Genomic DNA, 22,441 nt, shown 5'->3' with positions numbered 1-22,441 from the left:
GAGAGGCGGCTAAAGTGGAAATTTGGTCAGTTGAAAGCACGGTCGTGCACTGAAAAGTAAATATGTAAGAAACAGCATCCTGGAGTTTCATGTTTATCATCTCAGTCCCAAATGTGGGCATGCAAACAAAAATACACAAACAGTTTATGCACTCAGTGACAAGGATTACATATATGATCATTAAAAGTATAGTATATATTGGGATGTTCTGATGTGGGTCTGCCTCACTCTCTCTTGTGGCAGCTACTCCACATATATAAATAATTTAATCATTAAATATGCATTGGGCCAGAGAGAGTAACTCCATACCCAAGTGGTTCAGGCACTCACCTGAGATGCGAGAAACCTATGCTCAAACCCCTTCTCCTCATCAAGCAAGAGGGTCTCCCGCATCCCAGATGAGTGCTCCAGTCACTGGCCACAAGGAAAATTTATTTCTTGCCTCATCCCCAGGCCATTTTGGGTGGAGTTAGGTGTGTGCCACCATCATTCTTGCAAGAAACAGCTTAGGCACTTCCCTTCCAGGAGAGGGTTCCCAGCTGTGGCTCCCAAGGAGAGATAGGCAGCTCCCCCCAGCCCGGACTTAGGTGCCTAACTCCCTAAAAACCAGTGGGGTTTAGGATACATCCCTCTCCTTGGTATCTGCTATCAGCTAGTTTAGGTAGCTCCTCACATAGTGTGCTGCCTTTTGTGGACCCCAGTTTTAGGCATCTCTCTAACCCCATGAATCGTATAGGGAGCCTCGGTGCATAACTCAGAGCTTGTGGATTCCACCGGTTGGCAACAGTCCTAAAAGTCAGAGATTGCAATGCTGAGCATTGCAAGACCGAAGTCCCTTTGTAGATTTGGGCCCAGATCATAAACTTGGAACTGTGAGAGTGGATCTTTGTGCCTGTGCAGAACAGCACTGAATTCAACAGAGCTCTGTGCAGACAGAAGTGTGTCTTGCAGGATCAGGATTTATATTTGTATCTTGTGCTGTGCCAAACACACTATGTGAATGTAACAAAAAACCAAATGGAGCAGATATCATGATTTGGAATACCCACAAAAGAAGATCTTTTGGGTAAGTAAATGCCACTTTTACTGTCCCTTTTCTGGTAACTGCACTTTAAAGTGTTCATTTTACTGTAAGCCTTGCTGATAATTCAGGATAACCAATTTATTTATTTTTTGCTAAGAGAGAACACACTTTGTGAGAAGCACACTGAGTAGAGAACCGTTATAGTTTGTGTCCAGAGTCTTAATAAAATGCTAGCATACGTCACTGGAATAGTAGAACCAGGGAAAGCTCTTGCTCCAAGTTCCCCACAGGATCACAAAGGAAAGTTAGAGTCACCAGTGATCTGCCATGTGGAAAATATTCCCACTTATCTAGTTTAGTTTGTTTTTACTGCTCCCCTGCTGACCTGAACAGATTATTCACCAGCGGGGGCATTTCTAGCTCCTGTTTATATAATTTTGGTCCATGTTTATATGAAGGCAGCCAGTTGTACTTATTTTACCTTTGGTGTTTTAGGAACCAAGTTAATGTGCTTGCCATAAAGCTACATCTTGCAAGGTTTTTGTTTTCTTTATCCCACATTTATGTTTCTGTAAAGTAGCCGAAGTGAATGTAGTGCTGCACTGGAGAGTCGAGGTGTTTAAAGAATAGAAAAGAACACATGCAGCAGGAGTGCAAGCTTCTCATGCTGTGCTGCAAATGGAACCTAGTGGGACCACTCCCTCTTCCAGTTCAGTCCGGGCCCCCTTTGCTTATACTGCCAAAAAGGGCATTAATCAGCACCATTTACGAGGGGCTTTGTGGGTTTTCGGAAATGGACACTTGTCCACTGGCACCTAGAATGAAATCACTCTTGTATTTCACAGATACCATACAACAGATGGTAATGACTGGGCTGCATTCAAACTAGTGACCAAAGACCAGTTCTTGCACCACTGAAGTCTGTGGGAGTTTTTCCATTGACTTAAATAGGCACAGGACTAGGTTCCAACAGACTAAAGGCTTTGGTGAGATGCAGCTCAGAGGCACCGCACAGAACACAATGGGGAGAGGGCTGTACGTCACCTTTGTATCCTACTGATCCTCGGCTCCTCCAAAGGCTGAAGAGGCCCCTGACAGGCCCTGAGGACTTGTCTAAGTTACAGCAGCCTCCTCAGGTTGCCGCATGGGCCACAGCACTGCCTGGAATCTCTGCAGTGCAGTGTGCTGTGGTCCTGTCCCTGACACGCCCTTCTCTCCCCCAGGCCCACCCGTGGCATATGCCCTATGCCAGGGCTTTTGCAGGGTCCTCAGGAGGCAGCCTTACATTTGTCTTCCGCAGTGCTCTCAGAGGAGAAATCCTCTGCCAGCCAGACATGGGGCTTTTAGGGCCCCTTTCCCTGACCGTCTCCCTCACCCTCCATATTCCAATACTATTTCCCTGAGCCATTCAGTCTTTCGTTTTAACTTTTATTGGAATGTAATAAATACAACTTACACTATGATTTTTTAACTGTTTTGATTTCCAAAAAGTTTGTGGTTACCATAACATGGTAACTGCAATACTAGATTAGCACCCAGGCTCTCTTTAATGATTCAAAGGTGGAAAGAAAAATCCTCAGTATTCCCTGGGGAAATTACATACATAAAATGTTTTTTTAAACGGGTGTTTTCCTCTTAGAAACTCTAATACTAAGCTAATATTTTCCGTCAGTGCTCAGACTGTTTCAGGAAATACATTTTTATGGTACCAGGATCGGCACACCATGGGAAACGCCAAACAGAAATGGTGCTCACAAGTGTCTGAAAAAGGTAACATAATGATAATAATAATAATAATGGAAGTTACTATTTCCTGTATTAGGAAAATAAATATAGCACAAAGTCCACAATTAAAAGGGAAATTATGCTGCATGATGATTTAAAAAAAGAATGGTAGCCATATTTTAATGCAATATCCAAGTTTAATTATATTGGTATTTAGGAAATATTGTCTTGAACTCTGCTAGCAAATACCTCAGTATTTTCCCCTTTCTCTCTCCCCACTAAAAGCACTTATTTTTTTATGAAAGAGACAAAAGGGCTAGAGAATTTAGCAAATATTTTAATACAAAAATAAATTTAGTTAAATTAAGAAACAATGGTTAACAGTTTGGTTTACTGAATGTAAATCCACAGTTTGTGATTGCAGTTGTGAACAAGTATACAAACAACAGTGTTTGGCATTCTGTAAATATCTTTGGTAGGTTATGTTATGTTTTGATGGAGCGAGGAATTCTCTCTTACCTTACAGATAGTATAATAAGTAGACTTCACTGAAGTCACTGGAGTTGCGCACACTAAACCAAAGCTATTTGGTTCAGAATAAGCAATATGCATAGGATCATATGCTTTGACTAGATGAATGTGCGGTGCTCCCATTGACTTTGCTGGGAGCTGTATGCCTGTATCCGAAACTCGACTCTCAGAGTATTAACAGAATCTTCTTGCTTGCCTCATTTATACCCCTCCAGTATAAAATCAGGAATATACTTTGTGTAACCCTGTACACACTACATTCCTTAGAGCTTGTCTTCACACCGAAATCACACCAATTTAATTTAAATGTTAAAATAAAAAGTTAAACTAGTACAGTTTTTGTGTGTGGACTCTTTTATGCCAGTTTAATGCTGGTTACATAGGTTTAACAATCCCTAGGGTAAAGAACTAATGTTTGAAGCCTTAACCAAATGTATAGGAAATGACTCTTACTCAGGTGTTGCTTCTAACCCAGCTCCTGATCACACACAGAATTGTCTCAGCCAAGTTTGGTGGTGCTTACCGTTCGCGTCTGCTGACTTGTTTGGGGTTGTAGGCTAACCACTGAGCTGGTAAGTGCCAACTTTGCAGTGAGGACATAGGCTAAACCACTCTAGTGCTGATAGTCCTTCAGTGCCTTCCCACGATTCCCCCCACGTGTCCAGAAGGACAGACAAGTTCTCTCACAATTCACCAGGAAAGAACCATAGAGCAGATCATCTTACTACAGCACAAAAAACCACAGGATCTGCCCCCACATGCCCTAGGTACACACACTGGTTAGCACAGCACCAGTGACGACACAGTAACTCGAGTATGGCTTTGCAGTGTGGCTGCTCATACCTGACCTACATAAACCCTGATGCTCAGACCCAGGTGCCAATCATTTCATATAATTCCACGATGAAGACCCACCCAATGAGACAATTATGGGACATCTGTTGCTAGACCATGAAAGGCGCTTTTGTCCCACTGTGGTTTCCTTCTTTTTCCCCAATAAATTAAAAAAAAAAATTGAATGGGTTTATATTAGCAGCTGAATGAGAATTAGCCGTATATCCACCCACCCTTATTTCTTTCCCCCACTCAGTGTGAGGGACAGCTGTCAAATTGGCAGAGGGCCAGGGAAAGTATGCCCTCCCAGTCCTACTGTCCAAAATAATGACCTTCTCACTAGGAAATTGTTATACACTTTTCAACACCAGTGTTATAAAAGGTGTAAGCTTTACCAAAGCCAGGCTACCGGCATTTTTACCTCTGTGTTCGCTAACTCAACACGGTTTCAATGGCAAAGTTGTAAAAAGGTCTGCAACCTGCTTTTTATAGCTGATTGATGGCACCAGTGCTGAAAAATGGCTACAAAAATTCCTAGTGCAGATGAATGTAAAGTACGAAGTGCCCCATGGGGGTAACATGATATGCTAGGACCACCATTTTCACCATCCCACCTAGTGAGTAAAATCAGCGCCTCATCACCCCGGCACCTGTGGGCTTGCTGCATCGGTTATGAATGTAAAAAAATTGCTCGAGCCCTGGCTCCTCTTTCATTATAAATTAAACACTGAGTAAAATATGGGATAGTAAATAGGAATCAGGAGGGATGACATACGTAAGAAAAAGACAGCCGAATATAATAATCCCTATATGGTGCTTTTACAGCCAGAGATCTCAAAGAGCTCTAAGCAGTCAGTCAGTAGCATCATCCCCACTTTACAGATACACAGAGAAGTTATGTGAGTTAGTGGCAGAGCTTGGAATCCAGGTCTTCTGTTTCCCCAGTTCAGGACCCACACTACTTCCAGACCCCTGTGAGCAATTCAGGAAGTTAGGAATTATACTACCAAAAAAACACAAACAGGAATTAATGAAATATTAAAGTAACTATGGCAAGAAAGAAACAATTAAAGGATATAGAAATGAGCTTCATTCATAAAAAGAAGCAACTGATGCGTATTCTGACACATTTGTTATCGAGTAAAATTGTTCAGGTTAGTGCAACCTTAACGTTCTATACACTCAATCAGCCCATTCCCTTGAATAATACTGTAGCAAACAGATCTCTCCAGGATGCATGGAGTCTTTAAACATTAATAATCATCTTTCATCAAGCATAAAACTAAGAGTCAGGAAATACAGCTGCAATCGCACAATTACACTACTCTCAGAATACACCCTGAAGCAAAGAAAACAAATGGGTTGCTTTTCATTAACAGAGCTTGGCAAGCATCTCCAAAGACAATGTTTTCTTTCCAGAAACAATCCCAACAGGCATTTCAGAGGCTCTTTGCTGAGGTAAGCCTAATACATGAATACTCATTAATATATTAATTAAAACTTCCAAACATAAATAGTAATTTCCACTGTACAGTAATATTGCTAATTTTCCAATGACAGTCTATATTTAACTAAAATATTACATTTAAGAAAACAATGTTTGTTTTCAAATAATGTCCTAAAGTAAGGTCCTGATCCTACAAATATTTATGCTTAATTTAACTTATGCAAGTAGTCCCAGTGAAGTGTATGGGACTACTTGTGTGACTAAAGCTAAGCAACATGTGTTTTTCAGGACAGGGCTTCAAAATGAGAAAAGTGACTTGATGGCATAGTAGCAAGCACCAGATTTAAGAATTACAGTGATTCTTCATACTTATATGTATTTTAAATTATGGAGGTTCTTGATCATAATTCCACAGTGTGTGTTTGGAAACTGGTTTACAGGGTATAAATTCCTAGTTCTTTCTACATGTAAGTGGCCTTTCAAACTCAAAATTGCACACACTGTTAGTTTTTATTCCCTTTGAATTTTCTAATTAGCACTTGTTCAGTTTAATTTCACAAAATATAACTGTAGCTTAAAAGTGTTAGTATCAATTTGTGTTTTTTTAAAGGATCGTTGTTTTTCTACACAAAAATTGGCATGGAGATTAATCTTGAGTAGATCTGGTGCAATGTGTAGATTTAAAAACACAACAACAGGATTTATGGTCATTTTTAGCTGTTTATCATTATTCCAAAATTTATGCATCAAATGAATAGCTGACAGAAGCAGTCTTCACTGGATAAAATTTCTGTCTTACATACACAGTCTCTCCATCAGCAGCTACACTTATCTGTCAGATTTAATTTTACAATGGAAAAAGTTTCATGTGTTATTGCTGACAGAAGTTTTTATATGCAGCTGCTGATGGATACATCTTCTCGGAGAAGTTGCATTTCTTTAGCAGATAAAATTTTATCCATTAGCAGCTTCTGCTACATACAGTCCTCTTCTGGAGTGATGGTGGTGGTGGCCCTCAAGAGCAGTGGGTCTTGAGGTTAATACCCCATCAAGATGCACAGGGCAGTTCACTCATCTCAGAGCTACTGATTCAGGCTTTCTGCAGACTCAGGCAGATATTGGTACACTGGTTACACTCAGTTCATATTTTCAAGCCTATCTTCACAGCCATGAAGGCTAAAAACTTAAAAAAAAAAACAACACACACACAAATAACTTGGATTCTGATGTAATCACATGAGCCCAGGAGCTGAGGACTTAGCCATATACATAGCCATTAGGGCCTATAGTACCTGTGCTTTAATCTGGCCATATAGTAGCCTTAACTGTGTCACAACCCACACGCGAGTGCACACAACATTTTGTTGTAAAACAGTTATATACACAGTATGTATATTTGTAACATAATATAAAATTTAAATTTATTAAAATTACACGTGCACGTTAAAGATATATAGGCACAGAGGAAAAAACTGAAATATTAGAAATATTCTTTGTATGAAAGATAAGTCTTCTATAGCCATAACATGAAGCCATCTATTGAAATTATGGGGATATGAATCTATTATCCATTCACTCAGCTTTCTAAAAAAAGCTAGATTGTTACTATTCAGTAATATTCATGTACTTGAAATGAATAAATGAAATATGATGACCTACAGATTTAAATTAAAATCTATTCATTATCCACAACTGTAAAATTAGTTTAGTAACACAGATTGTTTAAAGTAGGAAACCATAACATATTAATTTTTTTTTAAATAAAAACTTTGGTGTACCATGGAAAGTGGTCATTGTAATAGCTACCAAAAGAAAGAAATTGCTGATATTAAAAGACAACTAGCCTAATCTTCTATCCCAAATATTTAGTTATTTTCTTAAACATTTCCACTAACCCTTCATGTAGTTCCATGCTGAAAATCCCAGAACAGCGATCAGCATGACATTCTCAGCATGGTAAAATGTCATAGCAAAAAACAAGGAGCCATATTTTCTCAACATGGGAGGCCAGCTCTACAAATTATAAGGATTCTCGTTATGAGGCAAGAGCTATATATGCTACATTGTGGAATATTCACATTCATTTTTATGGCTGTAGTTTGTTTTAAGAGACTTCATATCACACACACACACACACATCTAGATCACACTTCTTTGAGTCACTGAGTCCAAATCCAATTTTAATTATAATCAAATATATCACAGAAGAGGAGTAAAATCAGAATAGCATTGCCTATCTACCATCCTCCACCACAGGGATCTTTTATGCATGGAAATAAGCATGTTGGCTGCCCAAGTTCTCTCTCAGCATGACATCTAAAATGTGTCCCATATATTGAGATCTGAACAATATTTGGCTAGTTACTTATAATACATGCAGAGGAATCTCACTTTCTTAGACTATGTTAGAAGAGCAAATACTATAATACCAACAGAAAAAAAGTCAGAGTATTCAACAACAAATATATTTGTTTGCTTCAAAGCATAAGAAAAGGAAGTTAGTAAACTACCTTCGGTGCAGCGTGACCAGGCACAGGCTTCCCTAGTTCTCTAGCAATCCTGCTACCAAATAGGGGATCCAAATCAGAAACTTTGCCCCCAAATCTGGGATGTGCCTGAGCTGCACTTGAGGCAGCTGAGTGAGGGGAAACAACGGCGGCTTTATGCCCTGCCCGATCCTGGGACTAACTGGGGATCAACTTGATCCCGTGTGCAACTTGCAGCAGCCTCAAGGCTATTATATATGCCTCGCTGCCTACTGCTTTATCACATAGGGCTGTGCTGGCCATGATCCCAGTCTTCTGCACCGGGGGCTGAAAGAGGTGGGGTGGAGCCACTATGGTAGCTTTATGGTATCTGAGGACTCATGGATTCCTCCTCCGGCTAGTTAAGCTAGCATTATGGCAGCTTTATGATGCTTTAATCGGGCTCAGAAATGGGCCCTTGATTTATTTTTGCTGTTCCTTGGTCAGTGGAGGTTAGCAAATCAGATTTTTTTGAGCTGTTGCACCAGCAGACCTAGGGTTGCCAATTTTGGTTGGACGTATTCCTGGAGGTTTCATCACATGACAATTTTAATTAAAGATTAATCTTTAATTCCTGGAGACTCCAGGACAATCCTGGAGGATTGGCAACCATAAATCCCTATAGGCTCTTTGGGGTTGTGAGGTAAAGCTCTAACCTCAAGTCTCTCCCCGCTCTGGGGCCTATAGTGCAGCTGCAAGGACTGACTAGTGAAATGTGGACCAACTGGTTATTCTGCGTTTGAGACACACACAATTGAGGATCTGACCTGGAATTGTTTTAAAGCTAGGCTGTCTCAATCAATATTATATTGTCACAAGTCATTCATTCTTGACTTTCCTGCTTGTTGCAGCTCTCCTATCACTTCCCCAAATCCCTCCTGGACGGAAATACTTCCATCTTCTCCCCATCCCTATTTATTTGGTGCAAATGAGATTAGGCAGTTACATGCCTTCTTTGCTGTGTAATGACTACTGGGCAAGAGACTACTCTAATTTTAACTGAACAGTTGACAGATTTTTCAAAAAAAATTCTGTTTCTTTAGTGAATCCCCAAATTGCAGTGATCAGTGATTTTTACAGTGAGGCAGAAGAGATCATAAACATAAGCATTGAGAATGGAGTCCAGCCCTATGTTCCAAGTGCGGCAGATTCAGAGATTCTACTGCACTCCTGAAATTCCACCACAGAATTTATAACAAAGCAAAGGAGAAGAAAAAAGAGCTTGAGCATCCAAAATCACCTTGTGGGTACTTAGATGCAGACGTTCTTTTTAATATGAGAGGATATTTTTAAAGAGCTGTTTATAAAAACAAGTGCAAAAAGCAAAATGGTGGCCATAAAATTTGTGGAATTGTGGAGGACAATGTAAAACCTAGAGTTTGTCCTGCTTGCTTGCTATTCTTTTTGGCCCTGATTCAGCACTTGGGGCACATCACTATTTGAGATAATACTTGAGCATGTGCTTAAACTTTAAACAAGTGCTTAAATGCCATCCTGAATAGGGATGCTTTGCTGATATGGGGCCATATGCTGGCCACTACGCATTTATCAAAAGGAAATGCCAGGATACTTGATAAACTGCACACCATGACCATGGTTGGCAATCCACGACAAACCCCCTAGATATAAACATGCAACTAAAAAATGTGTACTGCTTTTCTCTCATTTATTACCAAATCACTTGATCAATGGATACATAAAAGAATACACCTGTAAGTTCCTTACCTTTAACATAGTGAATTCGTATGGCTGATAACCTTTGAAACTTTCATGGATAGCTGCCATGGTATGTGAGGTTTTTTCCCAAAAATGAAGCAGCGTTGTCTATAAAGAAAGTAATATTTCAATACAATATTAGTTTAATAATCAGTATTAATGCTAACTTTCATTCCCCCAAGCGATTTAGATAGTCTTATACTTATCAGCATATTGTCACATTACCGTAATATGAAAAACAGGTTTTACAGCTTACAGGGAATATTTCCTTTGAGGTCAAAGTGTTCTTTGAATACCTGATATGTTGTTAAAACATGAGACAGGAGGTTACATCTACTCGCTCCAAGAAGATCCACTTTCTGACACACATCAGTCTTCAATTTGTCAAAATTTAGTTTTGCATGACGTACTTGTGCTTGAACCTTCAAATACAAAGAGTCATTTATCACAAACAGGAGATGAGGGAGTTTGGAGCAGCTGGTTTTTAATTATTTAAACTTTTTCTGCTTCCATCTACCTAGCCTAGCAGCTTATAAAAAAAAAAACACCCTGAAAAACAGTGCAGCAAACGTATATAATCTTTTCAGAAAATTAGGTAAATTAACAGGACTAGTTAAAAACCTATATAAGGCCCCTATTGTGCTATTGAATGTTGCACAGAACTCCCAGTGAAATGAGAATTAAGCAGATTGATTCATGATAGCATATGGTCTTATTTTTCTCTCGTCCTTTTTAGTTACTATAAGTAATTATATTCATTCACTGAAGATGTTATGTTTTAATATTGACACACACACTACATAAAATGCATGTTAAATATTTATTATTTATAATGTGTTCAATATACAGTGTCCTTATTTTCATAACAGTTTGTAGGAACACATTCAAAAGCTTTAAGGATGATCAACTTATTCGGAACTGAATGCACCTTATTATGCATTATAACAAGAGTATTTATTGCGTGTCTAGCAGTTAAATATATATAGTTATATATGTATGCATCTCTTTCAGACACAGTCAAAAATGTGCTGTAATATGCATAAAGCTCTTTATAATCAATGTGAATGAAACTATACAGTCATCATCTGCCTATTGTTGCTCATATCTGACTATGGTAGATGTACAATTTAACAGTTTAATTCTATTACAAAAGTTCTCTATTCAAAGCTTTCTTTATAATAGGTAGGTAGGTTTTTTTTTATACTTTTAATAAAAACACCAGAACCTTCTTATCCTAGGTAAACAAGCATATAGAATTTCACAGGACTGTGTTTTCTGCTCACATTAACCTTTGCATACCCCACTCTCCAGAATTAGCACACAATTTTGCCTGTTAAACAAGTAATTTTTGTTTTGAAGGCCAGTAAAGTATTGGTTCTCTTAGCAGTAGCAGCAGCTAACAGAGTAAAAGGCTGATCTGGATGTTTTGTGAATAGGGTTGGGGCGTAACCAGAATTTTCCCTAAGGGAGGGAGCCCAGAGTTTTCCCTCCTCTGCCCTGCACCCAGCCCCAAGCTCTCCATCCCACAAACTCTTCCTCCCCTCCCCCACTGCCTCTACACTCAGACTCATAATCTCCACCCTGCAGCCAGCTCTACAGTCCCTTCCTGCTGCCCCACACCAGCCCAGCACCAAGCTATTCCCACCCCACACCCTGCTCTTTCCCCTACATTGCCCTGCACACAACTCTAAACTCTCCCCACCTCATACCCATCCCTGAGCTCTCACCCACAGAGGTGATCAGGCTGAAGAACACCGTACCCAGCAGGGGCCAGGTAGTTCTAGGAGCCCCAGACCCCACCCTCCTGCAACTCTGCTCCCCCAGGAAGTGCTAAAGCCTGGATCAAACCTTGTACCCTCCTGGAGACTGGGGGTTCCTGGTGCCAAGGAGCTGGAGGTGGCTGGTGCCCATGGCTGTAGGAAGAACTGCAAAGGTGGGAGGGGGAGAGGGAAGGGGAGAAGCAGGCACATGGGGCCACACCACCACTCAAATTTGGCCTGGCCACCTATCTGTCCTGACAGGGGGGCAGTCGGGCCAAATTTGAGTGAGTGGTGTTATGACTTGGTGCACTCAAATTTCAGCTCACGGCACCCCTGACCAGAGAGTTTCATTTTCATGACAGTTCTGCAAGTCTGCCTTAGTATTACATGGATGGAAATCTTTGTATGTAATTCCTCAGATTTCTTTTAAGGAAATGGAGAAATATTGCACACACGTACCTCTCTGTTGATTTCCCTGTATACCACCATAGTTACAAATCAAAAAGTTTACCTAACAAAAACTCCACAGTGAAATGGCAGGCAAAAATAAATGAAATAAATTAATTTAAAAAAAAAATCACACCCACATAATGAATATTGATATTATGTATTAACTTATTCCATATTACAACAAATAGTACTGCAGCCCTGTATTTGGAGGAAACTTCATACCACTTGTTCCAATGTATATTATTTTATTCCGAATTAGTCTAGAAACTCGAGAACAGTGAAGATAAGCTACTTCAAAAGGCCAGTTTTAAGGCTTGGCTACTGAAGCCTGTGTGTTTGCAAAAATTTCTTTAAAAAAAAAAATCTTAACTATAACACAAATAAATTTCCCCATCATCACATAACTTAATATAAATGAGTACATTTTGTTCAAAATTCACTCTCCCATTTCCCCTCCCCCACCACAGACACACAGAGAGAGCAACTGAGACCAAGCACTTAAAAATGCAACCTTAAAAGAAGAATTTTGGAAGAAGTTATAAATACATGAAAGAAGGAAGTCTAAACATAGATTATCTATAGCTTTTGCTACCAAGTAATGCTATATGAAGGTACTTGAATGGGAAAGGTGCTGGGGTTCTGGGAAATATACTGGAGACTTAGGACCAAATTCTGGTTTCAGTTACACTCTTGTATATCCAGAACAGCTCCATTGATGTCAATGGGGTTACACGAGTTACTCTGGATTTACACTGGTGCACCTGAGATCAGAATCTGGTCTCTAGTCCATATGCTGTGATCCTGTGTTTTGCAAGAAAACAATGAATGCCACTATGACCTTGCATAGTGATATCCCAAGTGTGCAAAGAATGTTCATTTCTTAATATTCTGTCACACACAAGGCAGACCACAGGAATAATTCCTGCTGACAGCATGCATAATTATTAATTTCCAGAATTGTAAATCTGCACAAGGGTTTTATATAACAGACTGGAATTAGGATGTATGCGAGGTTTCCAATTTATTAAAAATAATACTTTCCCAACTGAAGGAAAGGTTAGAAAATTACCACAGAAAGTGTGCTTTTTTCCTTTTAGTGGTATATGATTAAACCATTGTATGTTCTCTGTAACCTAGGGGCCTGTCTCAGGATATATCCTCTAAAGATTCTATGTAACATAGTACATGTCAAACTATATACTTATATCCTAACTGAATCTATGATTATAAATCTTTTAGCTTCCAAAAGAGAAAACAAAGATGACTAATACTTCATCCACTTGACCCAATGTGTAATTCAAGACCATATGTTTTGTGTGTCAATACTGATTATTAAAATACTTAATGTACTGCTGTGTTACCAAATGCCATACACTTTTCCTGCCAAACAAGGAAGACAAGACACCTCTGAGAATTATTAAATAGTTGATTTCATCTAGTATTTTGAGTTACCGGAGGTTTGGTCAGTAATGGGACTTCTTTTTCTGCAACAGCAGTACAGGATATTCAGGAGAGAAAATGCAGCCTAGTACACCAGCTTGAGTCTTTGCTTATTTTTGTTTGTCTATACATGCATTTATAATCCAAATTACATTAAACATCTTTTAAGAATATTTGTGGCTTTAGGAATTAATAATAAAACTAACACTTAATCATAATCTACTTCAGCAGTTCTCAAACTGTGGGTTCCCGTTTCAATGGGGTCGCCAGGGCTGGCGTTAGACTTGCTGGGGCCTGAGGCCAAAGCCTGAGTCCCACCGTCTGGGGCTGAAGCCGAAGCCTGAGCCCCACTGCATGGGACTGAAGCCCAAGGGCTTCAGCCCTGGGCGGTGGGGCTCAGGCTTCGGCTTCAGCCCTGGGCGGCAGAGCTCAGGCTACAGGTTCCCCCCCAGGGCGGCAGGTCTTGGACTTCGGTTTTGCGCCCCCCTCCCACCCGGGGCATTGGGGCTCGGATGGGTTCAGGCTTTGGCCACTCCTCTTGGGGTCATGTAGTAATTTTTGTTGTCAGAAGGGGATCTCAGTGCAATGAAGTTTGAGAACCCCTGATCTACTTAATACCTCATAATTCATTAGGCACTGACAGAACCGTGCGTTCTCTTCTCAAATAAAGGGCTCATGTAATACACCCTAATCGTCTCCCTCCCCAGCGATTACTCTATACACCATGACTTTGATGACCGCATTTCATCATGGCCCTTATCCTGCAAACTCTTACACATATGTTCAGGGCCACCCAGAGGATTCAGGGGGCCTGGGGCAAAGCAATTTCGGGGGCCCCTTCCATAAAAAAAAAGTTGCAATACTATAGAATACTATATTCTCGTGGGGGCCCCTGCAGGGCCCGGGGCCTGGGGCAAATTGCCCTATTTGCTCCCCACCCCGGGCAGCCCTGCATATATTTAACTTTGCTCACGTCTTGAAAGTTCAGCACATGAATGTATTGAAGATTGTGGCCCTGATGAGATTTTTAAGAATTCTGATAGGGGTCAAAGGATTCTATTGACTACATAAGTAAATTACACTAATCCAAATACGCCTTGAACATTTCCCAGTGAAAGAGGCAGGTACCCAGCATGTAGTGCTCAGCAGTTGCTTAGTTTCATAGCATAGATTAGAACTGGTTGCTATACAAGCAAATCCGGCAATGTCACCAACACCATCTGTAAAGCTTCTGACTGCCTTGTCTTTTAGTTACTAAAGTGCCAAGCACTGAACAAAAAAATCATTTTCTATTCCCGACATTCAGATATATTACTACAGTGAATGTACGTATTACTTCTAACAGTCTTGCACTGAAACCTATAAAATACAGATTTGGAATACACTACTTTATACTTATATTACCATCGGTCTTAAATATTAGATTTTTTTATTTGAATTTGAACTATAACATTTCCCTACTCAATCAATCCAAGTTCTCACGGGAGGTTGTAGCATTTTAATTTGTATTAAAGCAGCAATAAAACTAAAACTACCAGATAAAGCAAAGGTATCAGAGACACAATAAATTATAGAAAACTGAGAAACAATGTCACACAATCCATAACGGAATGAGCAGAATGTAAACAAGTGCTATTTAATTTGAATCATCACAGCAGCAACAGCATTTCAGTTTGATTTACTTGAGAACCAGATGAGACCTTGGAAATTGGAACAATCACATTTTCCTGTCAGACAACCGGTCTGAAATCTTAACTGCTCGTGAACAAATGATTGGGAAAAGTTTCTCTCCCTGGTCGCCTGAGTGCTGTATTTCTCTCAACGTAATTGAAATCAAGAATTTTGTGAGCTGATGGCCAACTCTGTTCATAAATTAAATTCCCATGATTTTGATATATATCTAACTATGCTTATACCGTATACTGTGACTGAGTCATTTTAAAGAAAACAAACATGTAAAAAGTTATGCTACCATTTTAATCCCCCCACTCCCCAACAACTATATGTTCTGAACTCTGTCATTTGCACTGTCTCTAATTTTAGATGTTTCCACTATCTCATTGTATTTCAGCTGGTATGAGGTTAAATTCAGTCTTGTAGCTAGTTTCCTTCGCACAAATGACATTATTTATTCAAGAACAAGATTTTTTCCATCCACCTTTATCAAAATGAGAGGCGTAAATGAAACTTAATTCTAATTCATGCATAAAAACAATAGCCTGTGACAGTAATTCACATTTTTAATTTTAATATGTGACTATTCCCATTGAATTTCAACAGTAATGCTCGTCGTTACTACTATTTAACATTTATATTATGGTAGTTACTGAAGGCCTCAACCAGGTTGGGTCCCAATGTCCTAGGAACCAAACATTACTAAATTAAAGTTCTGCCCCAAGGATTAGTAATTTAAGTACATGAGTAAGCATTTGAAGGATTGGGCCTACATCAAACTGAAAACACTCTAGACATAACCCCCTTAATAACTACCAGTCTAATATAAATCCTGAGGAACTTCAAACTACAGCAGTGTTACTGAGTATGCATTATGGTAGTTAGTAGTTTTTGAGTAGTTTTATCTCAATAAAGAATTTACTATTGTAAAACTCACCCCAATTTCAATGCAGGGAGGACTGGGGCCCTAAATCTACTTAACACTCCAGGTTTTTTGCACATTGTGTGCACTAATTTTCATGGGAAAGGTCATATCATCTTCCCCCATCTGAATGGTAATAGAGAAGCCAAAAACATAAGGAAGTGTGTGTGCGCACCATGCAAGGAAGGGATGTGTGGATTAAATTTCATGTGGACACTACATTCGGACATGAGAATGAGTAGTCCTGAACTTGCACATAGCACATGAAAGATAGTATACTGCAGTTTCTAAGGACCATGATATTACCAGGAACAAAAGAAAGCTTCTTGGTTTTGTTCCATCAATCTCTCTCTTCTACAGTACACAAGGTGCTAGAGAACAAGAGGGTTTTAAATTATTTTTTCATTTGAAAACTGATCATACTTTACTAAAGCTTTACAGACAGAAGTAAAAGCCATGTTGTCCTTTGGCACTACATAAATGATAAATTAAAATTAAAATGAAGAGCCCCGAATTGTTAGGAAGCAATATATAAAGGAACTTGATCTCTTTGTAAGGGTACATGACTCAGAATCTAAACATGTATTTTTATAATTATAGTGTAATTTACCAAAATGGAACAGAACAACTTGAAATGCTTTTAAGGGTGGGTGAAAGAGCTCTGTTTTTGAAATCTATTAGTAAGTAGGTCTTTAAAAACCCTATTCACCTGGATAGCAAAGTAGAACAACTAGTAGAGAAACAATAATATGTTTGTGTTGGGTTAAGTTTTAAAATACAAAAATTTCTTTTTTTTTTTTTAAATTAATGACATTAATAGTTCTTATTCATCTTTTAAAATAGTATTGTAGTTTTAGGATACTAAGCAAAGTGAAACAGAAGTTACTATATACTTTATTTGTGTATTTGTCTATTTAAAAAAAAACACTTTACTAAACAGATCAAAGTGTTTATAGGTAACAGACTTCTGAAATCCAGGAATCACCACTTTTGAGTTCTGCCTAAAAATCAATGGCAGATTAAGCCTATTAGGGCAGATTTTACGCTAGTTTAAATTGTTATAACTTCATTCCCTTTAAATGAGCTATGACCATTTGTACCAGCTGAGGATTTGTCCCACAGAATTTTTTTTTTTTTTGTCACTTAGTGCCTGATTCAAAGCCCACTCAAGTCAATGGAAAAACTCCCATAGACTTCAGTGGACTTTCAATTAGGCTCTTATTAAAATGTGCATAGAAGAACCATAATCTTGAAGAACTCCATACAAGTATTTGTAGATCTGCTTGTTTTATTTTTATTAGTAGTAAACAACTCTGGTATTCTTTAATAGAACCCCTCCCTCCAAAGTGTGCCTGAAATACCTCACAGTGCACAATAGGTAAATATATTAAAGGAGATGAGACAAATGGACCTGTGATGACATGAGTCTTTGGGGTCCATGAAGCCTAAAGACATTCCCTTCCCACCCCTACTACTCACTACTGGGAAATTTATAAAGAGCAAGATTATCTCAGCTTTCATTTAATTAGTACATTTCTAGCTTTGTTTTCATTACAGAGATGTCCTTGAAAATGTGACCACCACTTGGGCTTAAAATCTGTCAGTGATTTTTCCCACTGATTATCAGCTGTTCATAGTTCTTCAACCCGGTGTCCACCATGTCCTGCCGTGGTATTTGGGGTCTATGAAACCTCTCTAGCAATGGGGTCTCCAGGTGAAAGCAGTGTGTTGGAAAGATTCTTACAGTCTAAGGCCAGAAAGGACCATTAGATCATCTAGTCTGACCTTCTGTATAACACTGGCCATTAAATTTCACCCAGGTACCTCGGTATTGAGCCAATAACTTGTGTCTGACTAAAGCATACTTTCCAGAAAGGCATCCAGTTTGCTTGTTATTTTTTATAAACACCAATCAGTGGAGAATCTACCACTTCCCTTGGTAGTTTGTTCCCCTAGTTAATCACCCTCACTGCCTTACTTCTGATGTGCATTCTATAAGACTCTCACTAGAAGTCATTTTCCGCAGCCCTCAATTAATTTTTGTGGTTGTTTTTTGCACTCTCTCCAAGGACAACAACATGAGAAGTGGGGTGTTGTCTGGATTGCCTCAAATTGTATTAGCTTGGTGCTGCAGGCTCCCTTCCAGCTGCCTACAACTGAGGCAGGCTCTCTGCTGAGCAGTATGATATGAGCTCTATGTTCCTTCCCAAAAATTGAGATAGCAACCCCACATCTCCTATTTCAGAGCTGTGTCTAACAGCCACTATCTGGAGGGGGAAATGGTGAATTTTCTCCACTTCCTTCAGCACTCTCAACATACCGGACCATGACACTAATCTCTCCAAACTTTGCCCTTTCTTCACTGTCCCCACTACTAAAATTCTGTCCACTCCTGAATTCTCCCCCCAATAATTACTGTAACCTCTTCCTTCTGGTCTCTCTCTCTCTTTCCTCCAGGCTATCCAAAATGCTGCCAGTCACCAAAGCCATCTTCCTCTCACACAACTCCAATCACATCCCCCTCCTGCTTGATACCTCCACCATCTTACTATCTTTTCCTAATATAGACAGGTGCCTCATCTTCACTTACAACACCCTACATAGCTACCCCCCCCCATTTGCTTTCATTTTCTCCTTCAGTCTTCTCCTTTCCTAACAGCCTTCCCAATCCTTTCATCCAATAACCTTTTGCCTTGTACCATGTTGTACCAACACCTGGAACAGGCTTCCTGTCCTCTTGGCTAGGTACCGTCTTGTGTCTTCCCTTCTTCAAGTTCCTCCTTCAAACCCACCTCTTCTAGCAATCCTATCCTATCTCCTAGAACTGGAAGGGACCTTGAAAGGTCATTGAGTCCAGCCCCCTGCCTTCACTAGCAGGACCAAGTACTGATTTTTGCCCCAGATCCCTAAATGGCCCCCTCAAGGATTGAACTCACAACCTTGGGTTTAGCAGGCCAATGCTCAAACCACTGAACTACCCCTCCCCCCAATCCCTCCTCCTATATCTTGTTTTATTTATCCTGTTAAGATATTTGGGGCAAGGAAGGAAGTTTGTGTTAAATTACGAAGTGCTGTGCTAGCAGTGCTATCTATCTGTATTTTTAAAATGGTAATATAATATTGGAAGCAAAGATGCTAGTGAGCATTTTTTGAGTTCAGACACTGCTTATTTTTTAAGTCCTGGGAGAAGATGATTACACTTTTTTTTTAAAGACTTTGTACAGACCTGGCAGTACGAAACTCTTAGCATCATGGACACATACCATGTTGCGTCAACTTCTTTGTGGATTTTGTTTACAGTGAAAAATAAATTTGCTCCTCTTGTCAAGTTTATATAGAATCATGTGCTAAGCTTGCAAAATTTTACTAGCTTGAGGTTCTTGGCTCAGAAGAAATGTAACTTCAGTATAATTATGATTAAGTGATGATCATAACTGTTTATTTCATAACCACAGACAATCGGCAGATGTGAACAATTCTCTGACTCCAGCAAGGATACAGCATTAGTGCTAGCCGCCTGTTCTCCTTCCCATCCAACATACAATTGCTCAAACCCATTTTCAATGATGGGTGGAACAAAAATTGAGTTGTAAAAGGCAATTAGCCTCGATCTGCCAGACATACACCACACAGTGAAATCAGAAAAGGAATGGCTTGTCTGTGATATACCTCCACTACTCTAACATTTGTTGTTTCCCTTCAAATTCCCTTTCATACATTTCATATTTTATCTCTTTAAAAAGATTTTTAATGAACCTATCAAAGTAGCAATGGAAGGATTAACATATTCCTCTGTATTAAAAAAACAGATATACAATATAGATTAAATTTATTCTACTGGACCTCCCTATGCTCAGTAATATATTCTGTTGCTGTTAGCAATAAGAAATTAATTACTTATCAGTCATTTAATTAGTGCTGAAGTAGAAGAGGCAAGACATTTTTGCACTGATTTTTTTTTTATTTTTACAGACTACTGAATTTGAAGTTTGCTTGTATTAATAAAGAGGTCTATTTCACATTATATAACATATACAAGTTCAGTTCATATAAACAGTCAGGACTTTGACTGCGATGCTGAGGGCAGCTGAAAAAAGTTTACCCGTGTCGCTTGCTCAGGCACTCCTATCTTTTCAAGTGTCCTGTCCCTTCTCCAATGACCACAGCTCTTTGACCTAGTTTCATTGCTCCATAAAACCTCCAAAGCTACTAGCCGGGTTCTTTCAATGGTAGAGGTGGCAGGCTCTTTAAAGGTGATTGATTGGGTGGCACTCTCTTATTATTTATTCTTCTGTAAGGAGGGAAGCACGGAGAGCTCAATGGCCTATTTCACCCTTAAGATCTGCTGAGCAGGAAGCACATCTTGCAGAAACCCACTGGTATACTACAAGTTTTTAGCCAATTAGTTGGTCTGCTTACTTCTATGGGTCTTCTGTGTACAAGGGAACAACTACGGACCCGGCCCTGTAGAGGCTCCTTTCCCTGGAAGAAGGAACTGATCCTCAGGGTCAGCACAAGCAGTTCTAACTGGCTGGCCAAGCTACGGAACAGTGAATGTAGGAAGCGGCTGCAGTGTGACCTGCAAATAAAGGAATTTAAAAAGACAAAATTATATTGTCTCTCTCTCTCTCTAGGACCAGGTGAAAGGGGTTGTAAAACCCTGATTACAAAGAGCAGCATAAAATACACCACCAATGAGAAGAGAAAACAAGCAAGCCTGGAGGGGAATGAGGGATTGTCCCTTCCTCTATACACTCCCTGCATGTTGGCGTGGTGACTGTGGCACATAACCATTAACAACATTTCAGAAGCTGCAGTTCTGGATCTATAACTCCAGGTACAAGTTAGTGTCATCTCTTTTACATTCTTTTAACACCATGGGGTTTTTTTTGTTTTTTTTTAATCAATGTAATTTTATGGCGGCAAAATCCATGACTCAAAAGTTAGGAAATGCCATTAAAGTTGCCCATGGAACTTTAATTCACCTCTCCCAACCCTTGTGCGTATGAATTATTATACTGTAATTAAATGATCACTTCTTTTTCCCCCACAGGACTCTTGCCTAATTCAGTGAATGGGTATTTAGTTATTCAATATTTCTCTTTATCGTCCTCATTCAACACAATGCCCTGGGCCTTAATTAATGGACACCATCCAAATTCTGCACTGCATACAAAATTATTGATTTCCTCATGGGCATTTCTAGGGTGCTCTCACCATAACATCTGTGCACTTCATAAACATTAACAAATTTATCTCCACAGCACTCCTGTGAAAGGAAGGGGTTTATAACCCCATTTTACCACAGGAGGTCTTAGGCACAGAAAAATTACGGCCAAAATTGTCAGAAGTGCCCACTAATTTGGGGTGCCCAAATTGAAACAGCTAGGGCCCTTATTTTCAAGAGTACTTCCCATTTTTGTAGCACTTTGTATGTTCAAAGCACAGCTCCAACCAATTTCAGTTGCAGTTGTGAGCATTCAAAATGTCTGCAAATCCAGGTGTCTCTCAGTTGGCACCCAGAAAACGAGGCACATACAATTAGCGATCATCTCTGAAAAGGTTGACTTAGGTGACTTGCCCAGCATTACATAGGAATGTCATGCCAGAGACGGCAACAGAATCCAGTTCTCTGGGATGGCATTCAACTCCCTTAACCAAGTAATCACCATTCTTCTTCCTGAAATCCCCTGCCTCAATCACTACACACCTTCCAAATTCAGCAACAAACGAGGCAGGGATCGTACAGACAACAGCGTTCTTTACTGCACAACCCTAATTCCTAAATAAGATTAAGGGAAAATATGTTGCTCTGTCCATGTTAAAAAAAATTCTTACAACTGTTTCATTGATCATCTGTAGCACCACCATGCTTTAAGCATGGACTTGAAATTTGGCTAGGGGTCAAGGTGTCACAGACGTGCCTTTACTGATCTGCCCAAATCTGGCCAATTCATAAACCTTTAAAGAAAAAACAAACAAAAATACTGTAGCAGCGGCAAGGGTCTTGTCCACAGCTCTACACAGAAGACAACAGCCTATTATTGTTACCAGTTACTGCATTAAATCAAGTGGTAGAGCTGACTCTGCACAGATATTTAATGTTATGATAGTTTTTGTTCTGAAAGCTCAAGGCAAAAAATTGTTGCAAGGTTGAGATTTTGTACGGTCCAGCTACTTACCCGTACAAATAGGATTTATATAACTGCATTTATACAAACTCATTCGAGTGACAAGGAACAAGAGATCCTTATATACCAAAATATTTAGAAATGTTACTGTATTATGTTATATCTGACACACACACCATACATATATTTTACATACACACACACACACACACACACACACATATATATAAAGTTTTCCTAGACATTCGGCATGCATTAACAA

General features: G+C 39.5%; 1 protein-coding gene across 1 annotated transcript in view; it reads right to left on the bottom strand.

The window, feature by feature from the left end:
- The window catches only part of ICA1 (islet cell autoantigen 1), an 89,820-nt gene that overhangs the window by 19,476 nt on the left and 47,903 nt on the right, over positions 1 to 22,441 (bottom strand). The window contains exons 6-7 of the mRNA XM_065398744.1: positions 10,099 to 10,224; positions 9,812 to 9,910 (exon numbers count right to left, since the gene is read on the bottom strand). Coding sequence (XP_065254816.1) covers positions 9,812 to 9,910; positions 10,099 to 10,224 — 225 coding nt within the window. The remainder of the gene's footprint in view (positions 1 to 9,811; positions 9,911 to 10,098; positions 10,225 to 22,441) is intronic.

The sequence above is a fragment of the Emys orbicularis genome, chromosome 2, assembly GCF_028017835.1.
Source record: "Emys orbicularis isolate rEmyOrb1 chromosome 2, rEmyOrb1.hap1, whole genome shotgun sequence".
In the NCBI taxonomy this organism is placed as follows: domain Eukaryota; kingdom Metazoa; phylum Chordata; order Testudines; family Emydidae; genus Emys; species Emys orbicularis.
This window is presented reverse-complemented; position numbering and strand designations above follow the sequence as displayed.